Source organism: Macrobrachium rosenbergii, chromosome 14 (assembly GCF_040412425.1).
Source record: "Macrobrachium rosenbergii isolate ZJJX-2024 chromosome 14, ASM4041242v1, whole genome shotgun sequence".
Classification (NCBI taxonomy): domain Eukaryota; kingdom Metazoa; phylum Arthropoda; class Malacostraca; order Decapoda; family Palaemonidae; genus Macrobrachium; species Macrobrachium rosenbergii.
The window spans coordinates 55,590,301-55,617,959 of record NC_089754.1 but is presented as its reverse complement, the minus strand read 5'-3'; the positions used below and the strand labels follow the sequence as shown (position 1 = coordinate 55,617,959).

The following is a 27,659-nucleotide window of genomic DNA, read 5'->3' as shown; positions in this document are numbered from 1 at the left end:
TTCATGGAAAACATTTATTTTCATCTGTGTGACCACTAATAAAGCTACATATTAAAATAAAATCCCCTTTGACCAGCAGCTTATCCTAAACCTTTTATTTAAAGAAAGAATTTGTTTTTCAGAGCTGCAAAGGTAGCGGTGCAGGTATATTTGTAACATAGTCTACAATTTCAGCATCTTGTTCTCCGTCAAAACTTTCTTCATATGGCACTTCAGCCTGTTTATATGATCCTTCTTTCTCTCTTCGGGCCATAGCAATATGTTTCACAATGTGCTTGAATGAGCCATCTGGTCCCTTTAGCAGTACACAGTCACATAACAACATTATCTGGTAAAAACTTAAAATCAGATTACAATATATCTGAACTGATTCCAATCAATTTGTCTAATCACTAACTAATTTAAATAGCAATTTGTATTTTTCCTAGGTATACAAACCAGTGTGTCATAGACCGAGTATCCTTCAGTGTGAGCTGGAAAAGCTGTTGAATCTTGGCAAGAAATGACAAATTTTTAATTTTGTATTTTTCGCCTACCAAAGGCCAAGAGACGACTGGACGTGATACTTCAACATCAGAAACAAAGCAGTGAGTAGGAGCAGAAGAGCCACATATGTGATCAGAAGATGACGGAAAGGAAGATTCATGCGAGGAGTAACAACTAAGTCCGTAATCCTCCGTCTCACGGGAGAGGACTGAGCAGACAAAGAAGATGAAGACGGAGACATGCAACATTTCCTCTTCACGACATGTCCGTACCTCTCTCGAAAAACAAAGTCAATTCTGTCTGCAATTGCTCGATGGAGAATCTGAAGACAGAGCGGCAGGAGTCGACCCAAAACGCTGATCAGAGTACACTGTTGACAGATGGGACATTACAGGAACCGTAGCTCTAGGCAAAGATGTGGGAAGAGCCGCAGATCTGGAAATTGTCATGGCGGTCGAGATGGGAATGCAAGAGGGTTTTGTCCCAAAATGTTGAGTGGAGCACACCATTGACAGATAAGGAGTTGCAGGAACCGTAGCTCTACGCAAATAAGCTGGAAGAGCAGATCTGGAAACTGACATGGCAGCCGACACAGGAACACTGGGAAGACATGAAGTGGGACAACAGGCCGTCCAAGTTTGGTACCCCTGGTAGGCCTAAGGATGCCCAAATGTCTGACATCATCTGTGCATCAGTTCCTGAAACAGTAGAACAAGGTATTCTGGCATCAACATACCTCCACCCTCATTTCCTGTTGGTCTGAGAAGTTCTGAAAAGAGGACATCCTAAGCCCCTGATGTCATGAGGTCTCAGATGGGTGGCAAGGTCTGCAGCTGCTACGGTGGACCCATGAGCCTTGGAAATTCCAACTCCACACAGCCAAAAGGATATTGTATTCTGAGAGATCACCAACGAAAGCCCAGAATGCCAGACGAGATAGGAAAATCTGTGTAGTTCCCCGACTCTCTCAGCCAAGGCAGAGACCAGAAGACCACCTTCAAGGTGAGATCCCTATCCAAGGATCAGGACAGATTCGTAAGAGGTAACTCTCAAGCTTTGGAGGACCAAAAGTCAGGTCCCATTCCAGGGGTCTAACCTTCCATGGAGGTTATGATTGTTTTAAATTCCTCATAAGCATGGAGATTTCCAAAGAGGCAGACAGGTCCACATCTCACAGGTAGAAGACTTGTGAGAGCTGCCCAGTAACCCTTAATGGCTGACACTAAAATGATCTTGACAAAGGACCACCAGAAAGTCTTCTATCCACTGAAGAGAGGTACTGATATGATGATCTTTTCAAGTTACAGTTCATTTAAAGATTCGAAGATGTAAGTGCTTTGTGGGAGTATGCTTGCATCTTTGTTATAGCTCCCAGCTTCACTAACATCAATTCAACTGTAAAACCTTAACCCAGCCATGAATTAAAATTTTAAATCTCCCAAAGGTGTTCACAGTCCTACCAGGAGGCCAAGAAAGAGAAGACTTTGCAAAAGGAGACTGAATTGTTGAATAAGCTACACTCTGTAAAATCTTCCTGTGGCTGCTTACCATTATGGCATCAACAGGGCGATTGTAAGGCAAGCATACTAGAGAGAAAAGTAAATCTGTCATGCCATTGCTGTAGTTATACTGGTAGGTTCAAAAGAAATCCCTCTCTCTCTCATGGAAATGGCAACTTTTCTGTACAGCATTGCAATAAAAAATGCATCCTAATAGACAAAAAAATGTAAGGCAAGCAAAGAATCCAAGTCTGTCTATTTCCATGCCAGCAAGGCTGGTTTGACCACTTCAGAAAAATGGACTGTGAAATGTACAGATTACAGAAAAAAGCTGCTAACACAGGCAGCTAAGGTTATGTGAGACAAACTTTTGGAAGACATCAGCGCAGAAGAGCGCCAAGCACTAGTTTTGTACTAATGCCATTGGGTTTATGACTTTTAAAGCTTCAAGGGATAAGTGAATTCCAACTGCCAGTGTTTTAAATACGTAATAAGAAGGCTTGGACTACCTGACCTCTTTTTCCTGGAATCAGGAATGACTTTCAGCAAGCCCCTGGCCTCCCAGAATATCATAATTTCAACATCAAAAGTGTCAAAGTTGTGTAATGCCCCAACACAACTCCATTTCAGCCACTAGATCACATGGTAACAAGGGGATTAAGGTTATTCAATGGAAAGAACTGCTCAAGCTTAGGAAGATGATCCCACAAAAAATGAAGACAATACTTATAAAATTGCAGTTAATAGATCATCAAAAAGACATGGCTTTTATCTCATGCTGGAAAAAATGTTGGCCAAAATGTGGCAATGACTTCACCAGGTTTACTACTGAGCCTATCAAGAAACTGTAACTGGCAAAGACAGTGGGTGGGAAAGGGTTCAAAGATGTGGATGGATCTTGGGGGAAATTCAAGACTGATCCTATTTAACGGCATATAAGACTGACTTTTTTCTGCAAAAATTACTTAATATACACTTGTTTTATACACAAAGTTGAGATTGTTTGCCCAGACACTAGACTACCACTGTTTGCACCTAGCCAAACACATTATACTGTAATGTTACTGGTATTTGGACAAATATTATTATTACTCCTGTTAATATTATTACAGTAAAATCCCTTGTAATCAGCACCCTTGGAACAAAAGGGTTGGCACATATTTGAATCTGCCAGTTGCATGAGAGGACTCCTCCTAAACTGCCATTCATGTACCCTGAACTATCATGTCATCATCCAATATCAATAAAAGAATACCTATCTTTCAGTCTTATCATCAAATAATTCCTAACATCTAAAAACTGGGCATTATCTTGTGCTCACCTAATTTCAACAGTAGTGCAAGAAGCACTGAAAGCTATACATGCATCAATAAGGCAGACATCAGAGACAAATGTACATATATGGATACATTAGAACATTAGACTGCAGAGACAAACACACAAACTAAAGAATCTGACATTTGCTTGTCTCAATCTCTGCTAGTAAAAAAAAAAAAAAAAAAATTAGAAGGGCGGGAATTCAGTAATTGCTTAGTTTACCTTAACTAGATGCATGCATGTTTGTAGACTGAATATGGGTATGTAACATAGAGAGCTCTTTTAAGTACAATACTCTACTGCATTTGATATCTGATAAGAGAAAAGGCGGGGGTTACAGTAAGTGCATGTGTACACACACACACACACACACACACACAGGCTAGCCTATAGACTTGGCCTAAATATTGATTCTACATAAAAACACAATCAAGTAGTAAAGTATTCAGTTAAACTTTGAAAATTTTATTGTCAAAGACAAACTCTCTTAAACAATTTCTTATAATGTACATACAATTTTATTTTTTTATTTTATTTGCAGATATAAGCTCTCAAAAATTCACTGTCACCATCTGAATTATCCATCGGAGGCGAAGGAGATGAGGGGGAGTGTTATAAAAAGTGTCTTCTGCTATATCTATGCTACTTTTGTTTTGTGAACTGCCATAAAATCATAATTGAAAAGATTTTTCCTGCTATCCTAGCTGCATATTTTGTCCAAGTTTTTCTGTCATATTACAGCTGTATATTTAAATGACATAAAGGAAAATGCACACAAAATTTCTAAATATACCCTTCTGAAATAGTGAGGAAGGGGGGCTTATTATATGCCATCAAATACAATCATTGATACCATCTCAACTGAGTCGACAGAATGCAAGTTGGTGGAACTGACTGTTTTTATAATACTGTCCCATCAACGATCCATTCCTTGAAAAGGAAGGAAAATAACAGCAGCAGCAATTGCATTATATACAAAATATATTTTAAGAACAGCCAAGAAAAAATTAAAAGCAATCAAAGGATTTCCTACAGAAAAAATGCCCAGATCCTGGCCTTTCCTAGAAGCTGTGAGATCAGCCACTTTCCTCCTCCACTCAGGGAGTATAATGCTGTGCAATCAATAAACATTTGTCAGTTGTGTACCTGTGTGCTTTAATGTTGTAACTGTATTGCATGTATGTGTGGTAACAAACGTATCAACCATGTTTATAATACATCTTCATTCTCATCATCATTGAATGTTGCAGTCCTTACATATGCTAAGTTTAAAAATGCATCTGTACAATATACAAAAACTACAAAAAGTATGGTTCATAATTTGGAAAATAATAATCTATTAAAGTTAATCATCAACAATGCTTGAGGCCAACAATATGCTATATTATAACGCAAGTTTTGGGAGGAGGGGGGCTCATAAATTCAATTTTGTGTAGAGGCTAGTGCCCCTAAACCTCAAAATTTCCAAAGGATAACTAAAAATTGAATACCATCGTGTGTATGGTACTAAAATATACACCTTGTTAAGAGGAAATAATTATCTTTTACTACTCTATCTCTCTCGCGTTGTAAAAGTGCAAAATACAAAATATTTCTGACAAAAAACAGTTGCCTTACCTTCAAAAAATAGTTGTCTGAAGCCCAAGGTAACCCACTTGAGAGTATCAATCGTTGAATCATATGTGCTATGACTCTAAGTTTCGTGCAACGCACATCAACTTTTTCTTTCCACCTGAAAAATAATTATGAATTACTCACAGAAATAATTTCAAGTCCTTTAGAACCTATCAATATACTACTTCAAAATTGAGATTTGCAGTTCCTTCATTATTTTAAGCAAAAAGCATCACACAATCTCTGGGGATTACATTATTTATTCAAACAGGCATAATTTCCTTTTATCAAATCTACAGTAAAGCCCCCGCATTCGCGTTCTCACGATTCGCGGGTTTCTCTGTGGAACACATCTACCCATTATTCACGGTAAATTTGCCCATTCGTGGTATTTTTCTCTGCCCATTCGTGGTATTTTTCTCTGAGAAATATTCACAAATTACTGTATTTTCATATAATTTTCATGAATAAATGCACTTTTTGTGATAAAACTATTAAAATACTCGGGTATAAGCATTTTTACAGGGTTTTTCTTGTGTTTAAACTATCAAACTGGGCAGTTCTAAGTGTTTTTAGAGGGGTTTTAAGTATTCGCATTTTTTAGCTATTCTGCCCCGGTGGGGTGCAGTATGCATTCCCTGGGGGTTAAGCTGTACACGTTTCTATATCAACCAGTTTGTATTGCAAAGCAGAAAAGTCCTCTAATCCAGCAACATTTGAAAGAACAGTGTGAGATACCTTCATGTGATTGCTGTAGATAAATATATGATACAAAAGAGCAGAGCAATATATTCTAACAATGAAACCTACATACTTTACAGCATATCAGCCACACCCCAATTGTCTGGGTAGGGCATATTCTGGCAAAACAAAAATACCTTGCACTTCCCCTGAGCTTCAGTCCTCCTTAACCACTGAAGTGATTCTGAATTGTCAAAACCAGTAGATATTTAAATATCCTGAACTCAGTATTCATACTGTAAAGAGTACTTCTGATGGATACTAAGTGCCTACAACTAACATTCAAGCTGGTTGCTATGTAGAGAATGTCACTCTCTTTACAATTATCCACCTCCTTATAGATCTCTTACTGTAAATTCTTTTAGCAGATAATCAGCCCCTTCAGATAAATAAGGAAGATACCCTGGAGCCAACTCGCATAACTTATGTACTGTACAGCGATTCCACATAAAGTAATTAGCCTATACTGACTGGTATTTTTATAATTGTTATTGAATGTAAATGATTAATTTATTAAGTTTCAGAGATATATCTGCAAAATGAATTGCTCCTAAAAATATATACTGTACAATTAATATACAGTACAGCCTAACAAAATGCATCACATCAAGATAAACTATGAACTTACTTTGCAGTTGCTTACCTCTCAAAATAATTTTTTCACAAAGAATTTGTCATTTGTTGAGTTATTATCTATAAAAATAATTGAGAGAGCGCAAATGCACAGTTAAGTGAGTGAGCAGAATACTTTGACTTAATGTTTGCATACATAAGCACATATACACAGACTGAAAAATATACATTTTACACAAAATCACTGTATTAATTACAATACTGTCATGGATTATATTTATAAATATTTTCCTCATAGAGGTATTGCTGGATATACAGAAGATGCACTAATTCCATGATTGAATCTTTCATTTTACTGTGATATTTCTAATCTACTACTATAAAGAAAAATAGGCCATTCTAAGATCAGAAGGCCAAGGAAATCACGGAGACAAGGGGCACAGAGAAAGCCTTAAAGCAGACAGAAATTTAGGCAGAGGTGCAACAGACAAATGTGGAAAAAACTAACTTCTCTTGTCACCCCATAAAGAAAAAATGAATACAAAATCATTAATGATGATGATGATTCAGATACCTGCGCAAGTAATAGGCTACAGCCAAAGAAATGGTAGCTACATGCCAAAAATGTAAGCAGGAATAAAAATCAAATTACATTAATAAAAAAAAGTTTGAAAATAACTTAGCCAAAAGATGTTTGAAAATAACCTAGCCAAAAGATGTTTGAAAATAACCTTGCCAATACAAGATAAAGTCATTCAAGACAGACATCAAGGGGTATGAAGAGCAACATGAATATGAGTTAATGCAGAGATTAACTGAAGAAGACCTACATGGTAAGCAATTTACATAATGCTCCAGAACCGGTGAAAGATTACAAATGGGAACAGGGTCCTTACCCTTTCTGGGCAGTCAACCAACTTAAGTTCATCTAACTTATTTTGTAAAAGCTTTAAGGGTCTGATAACTGTGACTAAGGGAATTTGCCTTATGTTAAAGAGATGGCTGTAATTTGTAAAAACAAATGAATGCTAATTAATATGTAATAATTCAATATTGCAGTACTACTTTCTCAAAAAAAAAAAAAAAAAACTTACCCTACTGCTTCTGCGTCCTCCTCTTGAACAGTAATGTCAGTGTCCTTGAGGTCTAGCCATTTCTTCTTTATACTTTTGATTAAAGTAAGAGCTTTCAGCCTCAACTGTAAAATTTCAGTATCCAATTTTTCTTTTTCCTCAATAGTACTCACTAAATTCTTTGATACAAAAGTATTGTTGCCAATGTGGGTCAAAATGTCTCTGGAAATATATAAAGGTTCTACAGTACATGAATAAAGTAAAAAAAATTTAACATTTTAATTTTCACACCATAAATATAGTTGGCATTCTGATTAAAAACAATTCACACGACCAAACAAACCTATAAACTTCCATTCGGGTGATTTTATAGTAATATACAGCGTTAATAGGTAGCAAACAATGCTCTTAAATCTCAATCATTGCACAAAGGTTGTGAGTAAATTAGGTTCCTAATATACACACTTTTAATTCAGTCTGCATGAGGTTGATAAAGCAGAATGAATGACCAAAATTTGCATAAACTAGTGGTAGAGTTATAGCAATGTCTGACAATTTTAGGAGTTACTGAGCAAGGATAGATTAACTTGGAGAAGGGAGAACCTCCATCTCATTCACTGAAATAATTTTTCTAACAGACGAGTGCAATGTTTAGGATCAGGAGGCCAATAACCAATTCACATATAGGTACCGTATTTGATGGCTTATAAGACGTATGTCTGCATAGGACGCACCCCAATTTCAGCAGGACATTGAGGGAAAAAAAAATAAGGTTTCCTAGCCTATGCTCATATGATTTTGGTAAGTAAAAACTGTAGTATTAGGTTATCATGTGCATATTGTTTCCTACCAACAGAATCAACAAAAACATTAATAAAGAAGTTATTTACCATATTTATATTTATCAAAATATGTATTATACAATCAGCCATTTACTACGATCGAATGTTTCGTCTGCTGCTGAAAGCTACCTCATAGGTTTACCAATAGATTGCAACACATTCATTTGTAAACATTGTTTCTTACCGGCAGAATCAACAAAAACATTAATAATGATGTTACCTACAGTAATATATGTTATATATATCCATTATATATTATAAAAGTATGCAATCAAGCTCTGGAATTTACTACGTTTCAGCCTTGTTATCCGTAAAGCTCTCGAGATAATCACCAATAGGTGGCAGCACACGTACTGTAAGTCTGTAAATGTGGAATGCGGCAATGTGTTGTAGACGACGATAATGATATTAACACATTTTAATGAAAATATCGATAATAACAACGTAGATATTAATTATAATACTAGCAGTAGTAATTGCGGTGATGGTAAGTGTGATAATGATAAATAATTATAATAAACTTTGGTTTTTAATAGGTTATTAGGATAACACCGAATGTTAGGCTAGGCTACAACATCTACGTGACGTTTCATGTATAATTTCGGCCAAAATTCTTAAATTTTGAGACTACATTATGTACATAGGACGCAGGGGGATTTTTTAGGCCATTTTTTTATTAAAAAAGTGCGTCTTATACGGCGTCAAATACGGTAAGTTTGGCAATAAAAGTTGAGATATATTCCACAAAATAAAAATCCAATTTCACACTGACTGAATACTACATTAATGAAGAGACAGATGTCAAAAGTATAAAGATAATTCCTGAAGAGGTCAAAACTAAGGTAGGGTACCATAGCTGTGCTTACTTGCAATATATACACACGAGGTTTCTAGTAAAGAGTTCTAAAACTTAACAAGGGTTCAAGAGCATAATAACTTTTTACGTGCTTTTATTTAACTTGACTTCTGCATTTGTTTGGGTCAAAACTTGCAACTCAATTTTCGACCTGCCCCCTTTGTCCGATACTTAAAATTTTGCATGTTTACTCAATCCCGGTGACAATACAACCTTACATGATCAGTAGGTCAGCAGTGACCTCTAGTGTCCCTACAGTAACCCCTCCCAGTATCTCAGGACTTCTATGAAAATCTTCAGATTTTTCATACCTTCTTTGACTCGACGGGATTTCACGTTCAATAAGTTAATAACTCTACAGATTTTTTCAAACCTTCTTTAGCTTGACAGGATTTCACTTTCAATTTCGTTTGCTACAATCATAAATTGGTTACAATTTCTGTCAAAACTAAAAAGTATAAAATAAAAAGCTATATATATAAAAATTTTAAACATTTTCATTAAAATGCTCTAAAAAGTAAAAAATAATTTTTTGAGACACACCAGGACTTTGTTACAATTAATCATGTCTGGAAAAATAAAAGTGTGGGCATCAAGCATGGAAGGAAATACCACAAGAAATAAAAAATATATATTTCTTTTCTTGTAGCATTTCCTTCCATGTTTGTGCACACGCTTTTATTTTTGTAAACATGATTAACTGTAAAAAATTCTGGTGTCTCAAAAAATTATTTTTTACTTTTTAGTGCATTTTAGTAACAACATGTTTTAAACATTTTTTTTTTTTATGTGATATACCAAAGGAATACGCCGGATTCATGCTCGTGGATAGTGCCCTTATTAAAAATGAGTTTGCATGATTTGTTAACGGTAAAATTTTGGGATTACACTAAACCAAACCTAAATGCAGTTTAACTAGAGTCTCTTGAAGGATTTAGTAACAGATCTGCTTAAAATATATAAATATAATCAAAATGAATTTAGAAGTGGAAAATATAACATAAATCTTACATAACTGTAGATCTTTATAATAAATTCATTGATGCTCTAAATACTACCCATTAATCATTTCACAGCCTAAATTAATGTCTATTTTCCCTTTAAAAAACATATTAAAAAATTACTAAACACTTAAACATTACTAGCTTTGAAGATGATTATCATGAACATCCAACAACAAACAATCTAGATATCATTAACAATGACACTCTTATTGGTATTTTTAAATTAGGCTCTTAATTTAGACCTATACCAAATAAAAGTAAATATTCAATTATTATAACTAAAAAAATTTCATCTCTTGCCACATGCAGTACATTTTGGCATGGTAATCTGAAATAAAATTGTGAAATTGCATTGCATCTACTGTAAATGCACTTAAGACATGCTTACAGATGGTAAGGTAAATTCTGGTGTAATTCAAAAAAACTCTGATAATACTGAGAATTACAATTACCACTTGCTACAAAAAGGTTGCATGAAATACCCAATATCATTAATATGTTGTTATAATGATTAAAATCAATTATCAAACACAATTAACCTTCTCATACTAGGTAGGTCTTGGACCAACTAAAGTACATGTAGCAGTTGAATTATTTTCTGGACCAAAACAGTAAAAATTCATATATTACTTGATATTACTACTTCTCTATGATGTAAAAAAAAAAAAGCTATAAAAATCATGTCATCAACTTTTTAAAAATTTGAAATTTTAGTGACTAGTTTTCATTCTTTTCAACATTTTTTAAAAGTCTACACATACTATTTTCATATTCATATCAATATCCATATTCATAACTCTTATACTATACTGTACATACCTAATTTGAGGAGTGCTCTCAGGATCAGCACTTCCATCTAACTGACGAATCCTGTCATGAATCACATCTTGCACCTGAAATTTCATGATTCTCATTCAGTCTGTGATTCAGCGAATTAATCTTCATAAATCGCCCTAACTTAGCTTTTACTAATATCTCTCTCTTTCCCAGAAGTTGCTTTATTTCTTTTTGTTCAAAAGCAAGCAAAAATTAAAGGAAGTTTATACAAGTTGGAATACTTTATTTAAAGATACTGTGAGTGCACAATATTTGAGTTTTTAAATATATATTTCTGATCACAGACAAGTTTACAAAAAGCAAAATTACTCCAACCTAGTCTTTCATAATTGTCAATCACTTGTGTCTGGACCACTCGAGGTGTGGTGTTATCAACCATTGATATACGTTATTTTTTTGTACATTAGGAGAGGTTAATAAAATGCTATGTTTAAGCTGTACTATATCACATTTGGTGTGTAGCAATCCAGTTCTTAGGACAAAAGATGTGCAGGAGTATGGTGAATCGGATAAATTAAATCTGTACAAAAATTTTTTTCATTCATGTACTAATTGGTAATTAGAATGGCTGCACCACTCCAGGTCTGGTATACAACAGTGTCATCTGGGCTCCTCCCTGGAAGATCCAGCTCTAACTGGGAGGAAACTATAAGGCAAGACTTTTGGAGGATGAAGATTGTCAAAGATATGAGAGGTGGAATTCCACAAAGGCCCTTTTGCATTGCACAGCACTGAAGACAATGCCAATAACAACTTGTAACCTTTAGAGAAAGAACATTATAGAAATTACCCTTACCTGTATGTTGAATCCTGCCTTTTGAAAAGCGCTTCGTACCTCTTTGTGGCACAAGCTACTCCTATTCAGCTCAAAGATTTCGGCAGTGATGTGAGCCTTCTGATCAGGAGATTGAATGTCCTCAGAGTTTCCACCACTGTGCAATGCATCAGCTTCTTTAGTAGCTGAAAGTATGATAAAAAAAGAGTCAAATATCACATACAAGCTTCTTATGCCCAAAATATACTTTAAAATGAATAAGAATTTTTAAATATTCCTTGACAACCCTAAAGACTTATTTTCAAAAACAAAATTACTGTATTCAGCAGAATGTTATAACCACTTCCCAAAACATGGCTTAGAAATAGTCTCTAGAACTTACTAGAAATGTTGAAGTATGTGATAGACAGTTTTGCCACTGTTTACCAATAAACTAAAGGCTAACAGCCAGTTCTTATCCTAACCCCATTAATTTGATAATAAACATAGTACTATTATTGACTCAAAAACATTATAATGTTAATTTTTTTTGCCTATCGCAGACTATACACACTGGTGGTTTGTAGTCTGTGCAAAAAATAACAGTCAGCATTCAGCAACAAGTAGCATAAACACCAAACTGTGAGTGTCGTGGCAAACGAGCAGGCGAAGTTGCTCTGGGACTACAACATTATCATAATTATCACTGTATTATCATTACAGTTTCTTTAATTAAAGATTATCATAATTATTAAAGCTGGATGTTCTCAGATAACAAATGACCACTAGGTTCATAGCTAAAAAAAAGAAGCTTGGTACATTTCTGCTTAAGCTCTTCACTTAATATAACCTCAATCCAAACATCTGTGCATTCAAGACGCATGTCTGGCAGCACAGTAGTGAACTACGATGTGCGAGATATGCTGTCTCAAAATTAGAAAAGCTCTCAAAGTAAATTTCATTTTTCATGGATGTACAAACCTAAGATTTATGTAGTAGTACTCTCCACACAAAAGTTGGTTAAAGTTAATGAAACTTGTTAACAAAGAAGTAACAGATCTGTGTGATGAGCGTGTATGTCGAGACAGGGTGGGGGGTGGGGATGTCAGTAGTTCATGGTGTAGGATCCTGTTCAAGTAATGCATCACCACTCTCACTAGACACAAAAGGATTTTATTTTAGTTTCCTTCAATGTAGTCTCAGAAACATGGAATCAGGGAGCTTTCACAACTCAGGAGTGAACTTGTCAGTTCACTCAGGGATTTCACCACAAACTCGGGAACAAAACTGAATGAAAGTTCATTTCACTTCTCCAAATAATGAATCCTGTATAAAAGAAAAAAGTCTTGAGAACAACTACCAGTAAACTATGTATAGCCAATGCAAAGATGGCATGCCATTGTTCCCTGCAACAAAATTTGAATTGATTCTGAAATGCAGGAAAAAATCCTAATTGGAAACAGCACTGTGGAACCACATTTGCTTGCTGATCTGGGCTTTCATTTCCATAAATGTTTACATGGGCTGGTACCCAACAAAATGAAATTTTCCTTCCTTGGCAATGGCGCAGAAACTACCACTGCAAAATTTTCAACGCCAATGGATGGTATGCAGTGAAAATTTCCACAGAGTGCAAAGTACTTCTAAGTCACAAAAGATTGTGAATCTATATTTTGGGAGGGTTGCAGTGTGTTCTAATGCTGTTAAAACACCATGTATCTAAGATGTAAAAATTTGAGGCAACAAATTCTACGATAAAACATTCACAAAAAACCCATACAACAAAAGCACTGGATTTAGAACCATCTGCAAAATGAATGTTGCAGTGACACAATCTGATGTATGCTCCAGAACAAGTATCTCATCTCCTCAGCTTTGTCACTTTTAACCCTAGCAAAATACCTACACAATTATACAAGAAGTAACTTCAATGCGGGCATGACGGGAAATGTAAAAGAGCAAAACCACAGTAATTCTAAAACTGAAAAACTGGAGAAATGTTATGCACTGACCAGGAAACTGGTCAATGAGAGATCATAAAAAGACATGTATCTCTCCAGCATCAAGACAACTAAAAAACTCCAGTTGCAAGACACATACCAGTATGGATGAGCTAATATTTTAACCTGTTAGGTATAGCCAACAAATATATGAAAGCTTAATTGAGTTTTAGTACTGTATGTCTATCAGTTCAACAATTAGTGTGCGATAAATTCAACAATTAGTGTGAGATAAAACTTTCAGGATAACTAACGCTTCCAGTCACTCAAGTTTTAATGTACGGTATTTCAGATGAGGGACCTGAAGTCTCCTATCACAAATAAAGCCTAGAAATGTGCTTCCTCATCCGCTGGGTACTTTGCCATTTTTCAGCATGACTGGCAAGGGAGATGCCGCACCTGAATACAGTCATAAAGTGATGGGTTTTTAGTGTCAAAGCAAGTATAATTAATGTCATTGTGACAAAATAAACAGACACTATTACAGCACTTCGGAAAACATGCAACTCATTTACAGACATAACTATATTCATGAAGACCAGAGTCAAATTCTGAATAAAAACATGGGAGATGACGTGCCCCTGCTCAAACTGAAGATCTCAGATACACTACTACATGTGGTCACCCCTTTTGAGCCGAAGTGTAAAGGTAAGCAAGGAAGTGGTAAGTTTATTGAACAAATTTAAATTTGTTGATTGTATGAACATATTTAATTTTTCATTTATTTACAACCCTATTACAATCATGAAAACAATCATTAAGAATGCATCAAACATATTACCATATATCTTTTTGGCCTTCAGCTCAAGTGTCAAGTTCTTCAGTTCCTTAATATGATTCAGCGTCATAGATAACACCATCTTCTCTTGGGCCTTTATTCTCATGACAACACACTCCAGGTCTGCAGGAACATGAGCTTCGCTTTCTTCACTTGAAGTCATTTTGATAACACTAAACCTGTGTAGAAAAATAACGTTATTTATGCTACTTCCAAATTACCAAATACTGCAAAACAAATTTTGAAAGTGATTGTGTTTTTTCTAAGTATACAAACCAGAATGTTTTCAACAGGAATATCCTTCAACACAAGATGGAAAACAGGTGATGAACTTGGTAACAAGGTAGTTAACTGGCAGTTATGGGGGGGGTGAGAAATATCCTTCGCTCACGTAACATCTCCAAGCGCAGTTGAGGTGAAATTGAGATAAAAGGCTTTGGTTTGAATACCTAGGAAAAATACAAGTTATTTTCAACATTTTATATTTGTTCCAATAAGGATAAGGTTTTATTGAACACAAAGATACACCACACACTAATAGGCTAATAGAGGGGGGGGGTGTCCTACAGGGGTGCACAGACCAGGTAGGGACCAGCATCCAAGACGAAGTTAGGTTAAGTATGATTGGTTTAGGCTTGAACCCTATTTAATTTACAGGGCTATAGGTTAGGTTACCGGAGGGGGTACTCTAGGCCATGGCACACTATCCTTAGTTACGTTATGTTAAGTATGGCTGAGTTAGGTGCAACCCTAATATCTCATCTCAATTTACAATGCCCTAGATTAAGTTAGATGGAGGAGCCATTATGACAGAGGACCCCCCTCCAAAGGTAAGGACCAGGAGCCCTAAGTTAGGTTAGGTTAATTACATCCTTGCATTTCACTCGTTTGGCGTTTAGGCTAATCCTAAAGCTCAATGTTGGAGTTACACGCTGTGGTCCTACCTCTCTTCAATATGCCTAAGGTCCTATGATAAAAAAAAAAAAAAAGGCTACTAAAGTCTATCTCAAATTGGTATTTCTAAGTAATAGCTCCGCAAGCACTGTATGGAACGATTCCGCGAATACGAGAGTCATTGGGGAGCCGTATGTTTAAGAAGGGATTGGCTAAGGAAACCTATTATAAAAGGAACTGTAGTAACCTAACGTACCTTAACCTAACCTAACCTAGCAGGCTGTGTTACAGTAGCTTGGGGCAGAACTCCACTTTTTACCAAAAGATCCCCTATAACACTGTGCATGCGTGATAGCATGCCAGGATGGCCAGCATACAACTTCTGAGGTTAATTATAGGTTAATTACAGTCAACCGACAAAAAATAACGGTAAATTCTTGATAAGCAACCAAAATAATATAGGAAAAATCAATTTCCAAAGTAATACCCCACGTGGAGCTCTTTCTTAGTTCTACCGGAAATTTAACCATCTTTTGTTCATATTTTAACATACATTTCAATGGGGTAGGTAGCGCACTAACCCCAACACAGATCACATAATAGTGGCCGTGGTATTAATAATAAAAATTCACCAGAGTCCCGCATAATTATAAGATGTTAGCCTCGAGGTTCCGGCTTCAGTAGCCCATTATTTCCCTGACGAAAATCATATTTGCAACTCCAGAGCAATTAGATTATGGTTTAAAGTTATATATCTGGTAGAACTAAGTGTTAGGTCCACGTCAGGTGTTACCCTGGAAATTAACCTGTTGTATTTTGGTTGCTTATCAAGAATTTAGCATTATTTAACCTGTAATTAACCTCAGAAGTTGTTGCTGGCCATCCTGGAATGCTATCGGGCATGTGAAGTGTTATAGGGGAGCTTTTTGGTAAAAAGGAGTTTCCTTCACTGGGGGGGAGCCCCCCTGCCTAAGTAACAAAGCCTACTAGGTTAGGTTAGGGTGTTTTAGGTCAGTATGGTTCCTTTCATAATAGATTTCTTTAACCAATCCCTTCTTGAACAAACGGCTCCCTGGTGCCTCGCGCATTCGCGGAACCGTTCCATAAAGTCCGTGCGGAGCTAATACTCAGAAATATTTAACGGGCAAAATATTAGAAATATATAACTGGAAAATATTAGAAATATTTAACTGGAAAATATATGGCTCATTCATTTAAAAAGGAATTTAAAATATAATAGTGGCATATTACCTTAAATGTTACCCTAAGCTACGCTAAGGCTGGGCCGTCCAACCCCCCGTGGGCCAAAAGTGGCCCCCTTTGATTTTGAAAGTGGCCCGCTGGGAAAAAAGGAAGTAAAAACATATATTCCTTTCTTTTAGATACCATACACACATACATATATACACAAAGGTGGCCCTCATGAATTTTTTTTTTCAAAAGTGGCCCCTCTCGGTTGGTCCTGCTGTACGGTAAACTCTCTTTGTTCAGTTTAATAAAGTATAACTTTATTGGGTTACATTTTATATAAAACAAGAAACAATTCATGATTGTATTAGTCAATAAATCGGACAAACATGGCCGGTATTAACTTACAATTTACAATTTAAAAGGGCAGTTTACGGTCCCGTAATTCAAATCAAGTTGTTGTTGTTGTTCCTGCGTTGGAATGTAACTACTAAATTCTTCAGCCTTTGTAACGGCACCTCTGATGTTTTCTTCATTAGTTTTTTTTATTCTTTGTTTCTCGATGGTCACCTCTGAATGTCCACTAAAATGTTCGTTGTTTGGTTCTTTTTGTTCCATGTTTTAGCACTTTGCATATGTCGCTGACTTCATTTGTTTGTAGGGAGTTTGTTTCTGACAAAAGATCTGGCTTGTCTAGCCACTCCCAAAGCCCAGGGGCCAATTTATCTCTGCTACAGAACAAATTTTAAAGTTTTGTCTGAGTTCAAGACCAATCATTGAAAGTAGTGCCAATTACAGACAATAATTCTTTAACAAATAAATCAGCTTTCTACATTCTTTATCTAATCAGTCTACCTAAATCACACCTGAAATTTCTGAAGAGCCTTGATTGTAGTCAACTGGGCATTTAAAGGGTTAACAGGTGGTCTACAGTAGACTTCTTTACCTTCCTGTAGAATTAGACCTTCCTCTAGTCCACTATATTGAATTGAATATAAAATTTAAGCTAAAGGCCAGGCACTGGGACCTATGAGGTCATTCTGCCCTGAAACGGAAATTGGCAGTAAAAGGTTTGAAAGGTGTGGCAGGAGGAAAACCTCAAAGCAGTTGCACTATGAATCATCTGTTAGGAGAGAAAGAGAGGTCCACTATATTGGAATCTGCTTAATTTATTTTTATGTTAGATCTTGGTTTTTCCGGACCCACTTTTTTTTTATTTACTTATATTCCTGGTTTTGAACTTTTCTTTGGTGTTTCCATATTCTATCTACCTATATCCACTTGTTATGCTGGCTTTAATGGTAGGCTATTTTCTTCTTCTCGTACATACAAGAAAATTTAGAATATGCCTACGGTAATATGTTTCTAGATCGAATGAAGATGAAATTGTAAGAGCCCCGACGCTGTCTCTTCCAAACACGTGGTGTTCGTGTGTTCGTCGATCGTCATCATCGGAGTCGACAGGACAAAACAGGAGCGTCTCGTTTTCTTTCTCTACAGAACGCGATTTCAACCATACAATATTTCCGTTTTTCTCCCTAAGCATTGTTGTCTTAACGTATGTAAATCACCACTAATGCATTGATAATTCTAATCATGTACTCATAATGTTCCAACGAATCTTTTATCAAACTGTGTGTATGTTTCTGTTTGTGAAGACGCCAAAGGTTTCCATTTCACATTTGATCGTAACCAAGCAAAATAATCATACCACTGAAATAATTATACGGGCATTACTTAGGCCTTGTTTAGTACTAGCCCTTGGGGGATCAAATGTCTGGTACCGAAGTGTTCATGTCTAGAACAGCGAACTCGATTATTCCCATGGAGAGAATAACGAACCCAATAATCTTCTTGTAAAGAATAGCGAATCCTGCTGCGAGTGGTTTCGCTAATCTTGACATGGTCCTGTTATAGATATCTTACTTATTAGATAATAAAAAATACAAGACGATTCTGCTTCCTATCCCATGGTTAGGTGATTTATTTAGAGGTCCATCTGTCAAACATGCCGCAAAGTATTCGTAATACAAAGTCTGATTTATCACAAAAATCTTAGTTTTTGGGAAATTTATTTTCTTAGAATCAAGATATTGTCTAGTGAAGGGCTGAGATAATCACAAATCATCTCTTAAAATATTAGCTTTAGTTGATTTTTAAATCCAAGCTACCGTTATCTCAGGCTGTGTGGATGAAATCTGAAAATTAATAACAGTGAAGACATTAACTGATCCTGCAAAACAATACGGGGAACAGTTATTTCATCCTTATACTCCCTAGAGATTTTGAGCCATCCAACGAAACCCTTTTGCAGGATTTCCCTACCTCCACATCAAACTTTTCACAAAATGCATGAACACCAGACGTAATGCAGCTGAACTTCAAACTTCCAATAGCAATAGGTTGAGGACTTTACTTCCGTTTACCTAAATCTTGTGACCTGGCCAAAAATTCTGTCTATATTCACTCTTGCAAGCCTCTGCCATAACTTAGTCTCTTGCAATCGTTCGTTCCTAGAAATCGTCGCATTTCCTATAGACATTTTTTCTCGTTCTTATCTGCCCTGGTTGATAGTCGTCGACGCTTTTAGAAACTGCTCTAATTACTCAAGGATTTCCCATCTTACAAATGCAGAGAAATTAGTCTGATGACTTGAAACACTGGCTGTCTTGATCAAAAGTGTTCAGTGAACACATCTCACGATTTATGACGCAGGCTGTTCCAGATCTCACTCCCTCAGGAACTCAATAAAGAACTGAATATGGTTTATGCCCGATCAAATTTCTTAGTGACTCGTCTTATGGCTTAAATCATGAACTATCTTAACCATTGTGACGCGAAAGTAAGATTCTGTTTTTTGCCTGAACTTTCAATATTAAAGGAAGTCAGTCAGAATCGTCTGTTCTCCGACATCCCTCAGCGAATTTTTTCCTCATCTCGGAGTCGTCCATGTATTCTTTTATGAGTTTGTATATCTTAATTATTGCTCTTGCATAATTTTGATCGTTTACCTGTTGTTATTAGGTCAAGCCGTTTTCTTTCTTCCATGACTGGGAAAACGGGAAGATGGATTCCAAGATAGTGATAAACCAAGAGCCAAGCACCCGTGCTATGTAAGTCCGGGTTTTATTTGTTGATTGATCAATTTACTTATTTTTGTGTGGTCTATTTACGTCTATAACCAATGACCATTTCGCTATTTTGTTTTGACTCCGTAAAACGCAGAAGGAACCTATTTCTCAGCGCCATGAACTCTACATCAATCGACAAAATTTAATTCTATCGCTAATCTGGATCAGTCTAGCGATTGGATAACAGCGACGATCGCTGTCTTAACTGAATTAGCATCGCCAACGCGGGCTTTCCTCTTTCACCGGAGTTAAGCCATGGAACAAAATCAGTCATTCAGACACCTAGAATATGAAGGTCAGCACTGAAGACGTAAACTTTCTCATGTGCTTCCTAACTCAAACGCTTCCTCATTTAGCAAGTTTCTTGCGCTCTGGGTCTTTTTGTCACGCAACTAACTCCCAGTATTCCAAACAGTTCAAATACAGAAACAGGCACAAATATAAATAAATGCATACAGAAATAAATCATAACGAGGAACCATTGTGTGTCCTGGTTATTCAGCAGAGATATTTTTGTACTAATAGTATCAATGGGTTCTTTGTTATTTTTTTGTTAAATGCCAAAAGATCGCGATTTCAAAGAAAACGGTCTTATTGACACCAAACCCTATATGCAATTAAAGACTTCGTGTCAAAGCTATTTTTATGTTTGAGAAATGGAATACTCATTTCGTTAAACGGAACTGTTGGTCCCCCTTAAGAGCAACAGTGTGGATGAGGTATACAACCTGAATATCGTTTTACTCGACAGTATTTTAAGGAAAATTTTCTCAAACGGCGCAAAAATCTGATACTTAATACTGACCACGATGAAATGCCATGGACTGAAATGAGCAGGGGAATGTTATTTAATTCTCTAGTTTTTAAGATAATCAAGTTTTCTTAAGCAACATATACATATTAATTAGCATTGGCCGTCTCGGCATTCAAGTACGTTTGTCAACTGAAAGGGCAATAAATACGGTATGGCAAACTTCCACCTTACCGATTAGCATAATTATCCAAAAAATTTTTTTTTTTACATTTCCTTTTGCGATTACTAAGATGTGATTAGCATCGTAAAACAAATTTTTATGCATCATTTACATTGATGGGTTGAGCTCGAAAGCGCGGGGTACGGGGCTGGGTGTTCACGGTGATTCTGTAACCGGTGGGCGGGCGATTAAGCGCCTAAGTTCCAGGGGTGGAACCTTTGGTTAGGTAGGGACGCTTTTTCCACATTTTCAACTGTAGCAAGAATCTGTATTTTTAAATTGTCCAGCAGTGGTATTAACAATACAAACAGTGATTATATATATATATATATATATATATATATATATATATATATATATATATATATATATATATATATATATATATATATATGTATGTATATATCACGCTCACATCCGGATTCGGATCCACACTAGAAATCTAAGCAGTTGTTGCTTTGAACTTGATGACTCTTTGACTAAATTAGTGAAAAGGTCAGATGCAAATATACAAAAGTGAAGGAAGAGCAAAAAGCCTCCTTGTTCTTGGCGGTGCCATTTTGATAGTAAGTGAACGATATCTTATCGAAATTCTTTCGAAGACAGCATCCGCTTCCTTTTAAACTTTCGTAGAATTCACGCCCTTAGTCCTACCGCACGTCACGTGACTGCCAGTAATCCTTTATCATCCGCCGGATGTTTTTGATGGCTGGCTACTGGTATCGCAGTGTAACCCAAAATTCATCCAGTGCGAAGTTTTTGTCGCTAGTGACAGCAGTTCCTTTGCCACCTAAGCGAGTTCTTCATCTGAGAATTTGTGGATTTGAATAAGTGGATAAACACCTCGGCCCCCAATTTTTCATCTCTCCTCTACAGAGTAAGAGTATTTATTTAAAATTCTCTCTCTCTCTCTCTCTCTCTCAGAGTGAAATCATGTGTAGACCTAATTTCTTTTTCAGTGGGCATCCAGACTTTGGTATAGTACGAGGAAATAATGTTCGCTTTGAGAGCGCATTTTCTTGTAACTGTTTGTCCTAAAATATGCAAATTGCGTCACCTTTTACCAGGATGAAACAACCATTTTGCCTCCCATAATATGCAAAAATGAGTCTTATTCCTTCTGGACGTGATTTACAGTTTTTTTTTTAATACCGTCAATCAACTCATTACGATGCACATTGAAACCAATTATTGGGACAATTTTAGATCTATCGCTTAAAAAAAAAGTGAGCATTTCACACGTTTTATTTCACTGTGGACGTAGATGTAAAACCACTGTGCACATATAAATTTCGTGCATATATGGTTATTTCATTCTGGGTAACCAAAAACTCATCTCCGCTAATGTCCAACGAGGCTGACAGGGATAGTGAATCTGTTAATATCAGGTGAGATATAAGGGGAGTAAACCAAAATATCTTTCTTTCCTTTACATCGCTTTTCTCAAAACGCAATAAAACACATGAAATTTTCACAAATAACTATTAATCGTACTCTTGGACACCTTTATAATTGCGTTGTACCAGGATATGTTTAGTTGTACTTACACACACACACGCACATACACACCCATACAAACCAAGTTTAAGACTGGGGAATGGCAGAGTCTGAAATACTTTGGTAAGTATCACAGCAGATAGACATCACAAGTAACTACAAACATGAAGAAGTTTATCGACGATCTATAAAATGAATAGCATATTATGAAGTTGGCTAACTTCCTGTGCCAGACATTTCAACCACGGAAACTGCCATGAAGTTGTGTTATACACACAAAAGATGAACCTAGAGAAATCTTGTGGGCCTAAAAGTTTGAGAGATGAACTATCTCTAGGATTGCATAGCCAGCACCTAACCTGTTTGTTCCACTGGAAATTATTGGAACAGAAGTGCACCGTGCAGCAGTAACTACTAGACCAACTTAAAATGGCTTTACCATCTCAACTAACAAGCAGTCTTCTGAAGGGCAAAAATAACATCACAGGGACAGTATTGTGCTGACATGAACAATATCCTGAAACTGCATGGATAATGGTAAATATTCTTGATCCTTAATGCAGTATTCAAAACAAAAGTTTACCATACAAGATTTAGACTTAGGTTTTGGATGATGCACTGAAATGCTTCACGAGTTACTTGGACTTGTTAATCGTTTAAAATGTGAAGTGAAAATGCAAATCGGATCTTTCCTAGGTAGTGAACCCCATTGGGGATTACCGTAAAAACAAACAAAAGACTGTATATATCAAACATAAAAGACTGTAAATATCAAACATAAACAAAAGACTGTAAATATCACAAAGATAAATGACCCCAAGAAATATTAGTCCTAGATAACGACCCCCGAAAACCATTGGGGTCACTACAAAACTGCATCAAAAACTGCCAGTGCAGTGTCCCGGGACCTAAGTATTCTGCAGACGATGCGAAGTTCCACTTGGTTACAAACGACGCTGTGTTATTGCCTCCAAAACTATGGGAGTTAAAAACAGACCAAATATTCCTGGGCGCAAAAATGAAACCTTCATATCGAAGCACTGACAATCGGCAGTATGGAAATATAAGGAATAAAGGAGAGTGTACAAACTACGATATTATTTGATGAACACCTTAATATGGCAGATCACGCAATAAATGAATTATAATAGATATTACAAAGAAATAATGTTTAGCATTCAGACGCAACAGGAGGAAGTCCCCTGACATAAATATGCAACCACAATACTTGGCAGCTCATAACTGCCTCTTCGATGATCAGCCAAATTACTGAAGCGCCTCCAAGGTCGATTTAATAAGCCAGTCAAACTGACAATGAATAAGAATCCATGCGATAGGGCCACGGCCATCATAACTCAGTTTCATCGGCTACACTGAAGTAAGAGTTAAGTATAAGAAGTTTTGAGCATACTGATGAAGAATGCAGAACAGAAACATCTGAGAAACGTACATTTACTCTGGAATTTCTCTTCAATTTGCTTTAAATGGAAACTGCAATTATTTGACCAGAGGGAGACACCATTTTCGCGCTGGAGCTTATTCTGCCAATGTATTTCAGTTTCCTAAGATTAAAGCATTGATGAGTCAAGCCATTATAATAAATTCTTAAGTAACCGTTTGCTGAAGTTGTCACAAACCTCTTACTTTCATTCTTTTTTGCAGACAATGTCTCGGATTTGAAGAGAAGGCAGTCTCTCGAACGGCGCCCGTGTACGTCAGCTGAGAAATTCTCACAAATGGGAAGGAGCGAAACAAAACGACTGCAAGCATTCTGGGAGTTCGTATGAGGAAAATCCGGGCAGTAATGAACACTGCCTTGAAGTTACAATGGAAGACTATCTTTTTATCTGCAATCTATTGCATCACTTACGCGCATTCTTCGATGAAGAATGAGACCAAGATAACTGAGCCAGCCTTTCTTATTTCAGGCAGAAGTCTTGGCTCTAGTCATCACACAACAGCTAACTTGATGTCTGAATCCCCTTTGACATACGATGGTGCTGAAGAGCGCAGTACCACAGAATTCGTTTCCCCCCAGAATGTTTCCAGTAGAGTTCCCACGGAAGAGGGTACGCTAGTCGATAAATCGTATACGCCTACCATACCATCCTTCCCTAGCATTCCTGGTAACCCCTTGCATGTAAAGAATGCGTCCAAAATTATACCTCTAATAATCGCAAGTGACAACAGCAACGGCGATGTGTCCCATAAAACCTCGGTTCCAAGTCAGTTTTTAACGTCGCCGTCACCCACACCCCTAAACAAGATGTTAAATATCACAGGAAAAAATGACACTAACCGTTCTTTCAGAACAGTTAGACCGTCCATGGCATCCTTCCCTAATGTGTCTGATAACCCCACGAAGGTAAACAATGAGACTAAATTTATGTCCACAACAACAAGAAACGATACCAGGAAAGTGGTGAACCTTACCACGAGCGAAGCTTCTCAAGGGACCACAGGTACTCTTCCGCTGTTCACTTCCGACCTACTGACGCCCACTCAAGAAGCTTTCCCAAGCACTGTTCAGAGTAGAAATGACATAAGCAGCACAGTACGGACTGCATTTGAAAATCATCCGTTTCACAGCAATGTTGGTTCATCAACCGTCAGATATGACCGTGATGGTTCAACTGAGGTGAAAAGACTGACAACCTTTCACTTCACCACTACTTACAAATCTACCACGGTTCCAGAATCATCATTAACCTCAGATGGCCACAGCCCACAGGATAGAGAGGTTGGAATGAGAAACATGACAGACCATGGAATAAGTATAGCCTTGAGTGCCCTTCCAGAACCTACTGCAAGCTCTGATTATCCACGGGAATACGTGCGAGGAGTTCAGCACAGGGCCTACACTATTGCCTTTCCCGTGCTGATTTTCATTGGCTCTGTTGCCAACATCATCTGCATAATTGTGCTCATGAGGCCCAGAATGAGATCAGTCCCTGTAAACAAGTGAGTATTTAACGCACCAACTCTGTTCCATTATCACTGTGTACATTCATGCAGCCATGCTTACTCTACAGTCATACACATATGAATATGTTCCTATCAGTTTGTGTAGGTACCATTGTTTACTTAAGAAAATATGTATGCTGCTAAAGTTCGAATTTATGATTGCATTAAAATCAAATATCTACACTACACATACAGAATTTATAGCTAATAATAATCGTCATTCAGAACAGGGAACGAGGCTACAAATGACCTAAAAGAGATTTTGAAGCCTCGTTTAGCCAGATAGCTGGAACATTAGTTCTCAAGAGTTTTTTTTTTTTTTTGCGCGTTTCATGAAAACAAACAGAAACATTTTTGGTAGTAGGAAGACGGACTTAAAATTAAATTAATCCAATTTAGAATGATTCTATTACCTTAAATTAACTCTAAGAACAAGAGTATTCAGAATTTGATCCCCTCAAAAAATCTGATTGCAGACAATTGTTAGGCTTAATGGCAGCAACATATTTGTACGTGTGTTTTTACCTCCAGGTATTTCCTCGCTCTCGCCTGGTCTGACCTGATCGTATGTTTGATGAACATCCCCATCGCCATTACTACCAACGGCTGCGACATACGTTCCTATGCGGCTGCGGTCTACTACGGACACTTCGGCTGGTCGACGATTGAGGTATCACAGACAATTAGTTTTTATACGTTGCTCTTTCTGTCATATGACAGATTTCTAGCCGTGTATTTTTATCAGAAATTCAAACAGCAAAATTACGGGAAGATTCTCCGGCTAAGATACGTCATTACTGTTATTGCCGACATCGTCATCCACTTATTTTACTTCTTCAACGTACGGATCTGGTGCAAAGACGAGAGGCAATTGGAGCATTGCGAATCTGGCCTCTTTCTTATCTTAGACTCTTACCGGTTCAATTACCGCACATCCTGGCACACTGTCTACTTCCTCTTCCATGAGCTGATAATACGATGGATCCCTGGCCTCTTACTTGTGATATTCAACGCTAGTTTAGTGGCAGCCATTGCCATCGGCCGACTAAGTAACCCCGTTTCGTCTCACAGGACCAAGAAGAGAACAGAATTCCGCCTTACCATCACTCTTATTGGAATAACCTGTTCGTTTGTTGTCTGCACTTTCCCCAACACAATTTATTCGATTTGGTTCGCCGCACACATTGATGAGAAATGCTATGGAAACCATGAAGTCTTCAGGGCTGTCTCCAATAATCTACAATTGCTGGAGCACGTTTTACACATAGCGTTTTTGTCGATGCTAAATCCAAGTTTCAGAAGCGAACTTATGAATTTTCTGACTTGCACGCCTTCGCCAGACTCACCGAATGACGCCTATCAGTCGTCCAGAGACTTGCACATGTATCAGATCAACAGACGGTCTGGTCATTCACCTTTTCCTAACAGGTCTCCAAACCATTCCCCTTACCTGAACAAGAGGATATCTGGGTCAGAATTAGATGCTACGACTGGCCATGGAAATGCCCTGACCCCAAGGGCACGCTACTGAGCTCGTATGAATAATTATTGACGGTGTAGACCAAGCCTATGAAACAGTTCTCACGTGCGATTTTGTCCGTTCACGAATATCTGCAGCATTTAAAGGGAATTCAGCTATGAACACGTGAACTTTTCTGTCATGATGAGAGAATGAATTCAGTTAAATAGTGGAAAGTTAATAAGCAATGTTTTCCGTTCAGCAAGTGTTCGGGACTGACAGAACTGACTCGGCAGCGTTTGTTTAGCGAGAAGCTTGAGTGGGTGCACATGATATTTTCAGACAAATTACTATTTATCATTATTATTAGTGTTTATTTTTACTAGTAAGTTTTATGGTGACAATTTTTCCCACACATTCTGTCATCGATGCTTAACAGTACTCATGTTCATGAATCATTATCATCAGTGTTTACTATTATTGTTTAAATTATCCACTTTATTCATTATATTACCCTCTGTTTATTACCATTATTTATTACTGATTATAAAGGTTAATCTTTATTTGCATTACTACTGTGGGACTTTCCCAGTTTTTAATAATAAAACTAATTCCAAGTCGCCTTTGTTTTCATACCCAAATTTTCTGTCACAAAGCTGGTAAGCTTAAAAAAATTCAGTTCATGGAAATGAAATAAAAATGCGCTTATTGGCATTTATTTTGTTTAGCACTAAATTGTTGCTACGATTCTTATTTTTCAACAATTATATGATATTTAATCTGACATATTTTCTTCGCTTTTTTGAGATATCGCCATAAAATAGAGATTATGGAACAATGTGTACAAAACATGACAAATTGTAAGGTCTTACGTTAGGGCGAGCATTAAGACGGGTTTGCGAGGCTATTAAATTCTCCCCTTGTCTTGTTTTGGGCGTGGCTTTCACTGCTTGCTTTCAAACATTATGCTACTCGTTCCCTTGCACCCATCCATGAGTTTTGACATTCACTTGGAATTCTTTTGTTATCAGACAAACAAGCGTCTGACAAGATGCATTTAAGGTAATCTCCAGCATGGCTTAGAGAGAGAGAGAGAGATTTAAGGTGACTTTTTTTAGAGGAGCATTATTACCTTTGGTCAGAATCTGATGGCAGTAGTAAGAAGTCTCATGACAAAA

The 27,659-nt window shown here is 36.9% G+C and overlaps 2 protein-coding genes across 3 annotated transcripts; one reads left to right on the top strand and one right to left on the bottom strand.

Moving 5' to 3' along the window:
- On the bottom strand, window positions 1-24,627 carry LOC136846181 (uncharacterized). Of its 2 annotated transcripts, none has more exons than XM_067117006.1 (7): window positions 24,492-24,627; window positions 14,378-14,553; window positions 11,639-11,802; window positions 10,825-10,898; window positions 7,325-7,525; window positions 4,920-5,034; window positions 1-328 (listed from the first exon to the last, which is right to left on the bottom strand). In XM_067117006.1, exons 2-7 carry the CDS (start codon window positions 14,535-14,537, stop codon window positions 119-121), a joined length of 924 nt encoding a protein of 307 aa, XP_066973107.1. In that variant the 5' UTR covers window positions 14,538-14,553; window positions 24,492-24,627; the 3' UTR covers window positions 1-118. The 2 variants fall into 2 exon arrangements, with proteins under 2 accessions (XP_066973107.1, XP_066973106.1); XM_067117005.1 differs by lacking the exon at window positions 24,492-24,627 and adding an exon at window positions 16,865-17,017.
- LOC136846177 (uncharacterized) lies at window positions 21,251-27,101 on the top strand. The gene is made up of 3 exons (XM_067116993.1): window positions 21,251-21,438; window positions 23,721-25,019; window positions 25,554-27,101. The coding sequence occupies exons 2-3, from the start codon at window positions 23,842-23,844 to the stop codon at window positions 26,551-26,553; spliced, it is 2,178 nt and encodes a 725-aa protein (XP_066973094.1). The 5' UTR covers window positions 21,251-21,438; window positions 23,721-23,841; the 3' UTR covers window positions 26,554-27,101.
- Window positions 27,102-27,659: the final 558 nt, after the last annotated feature.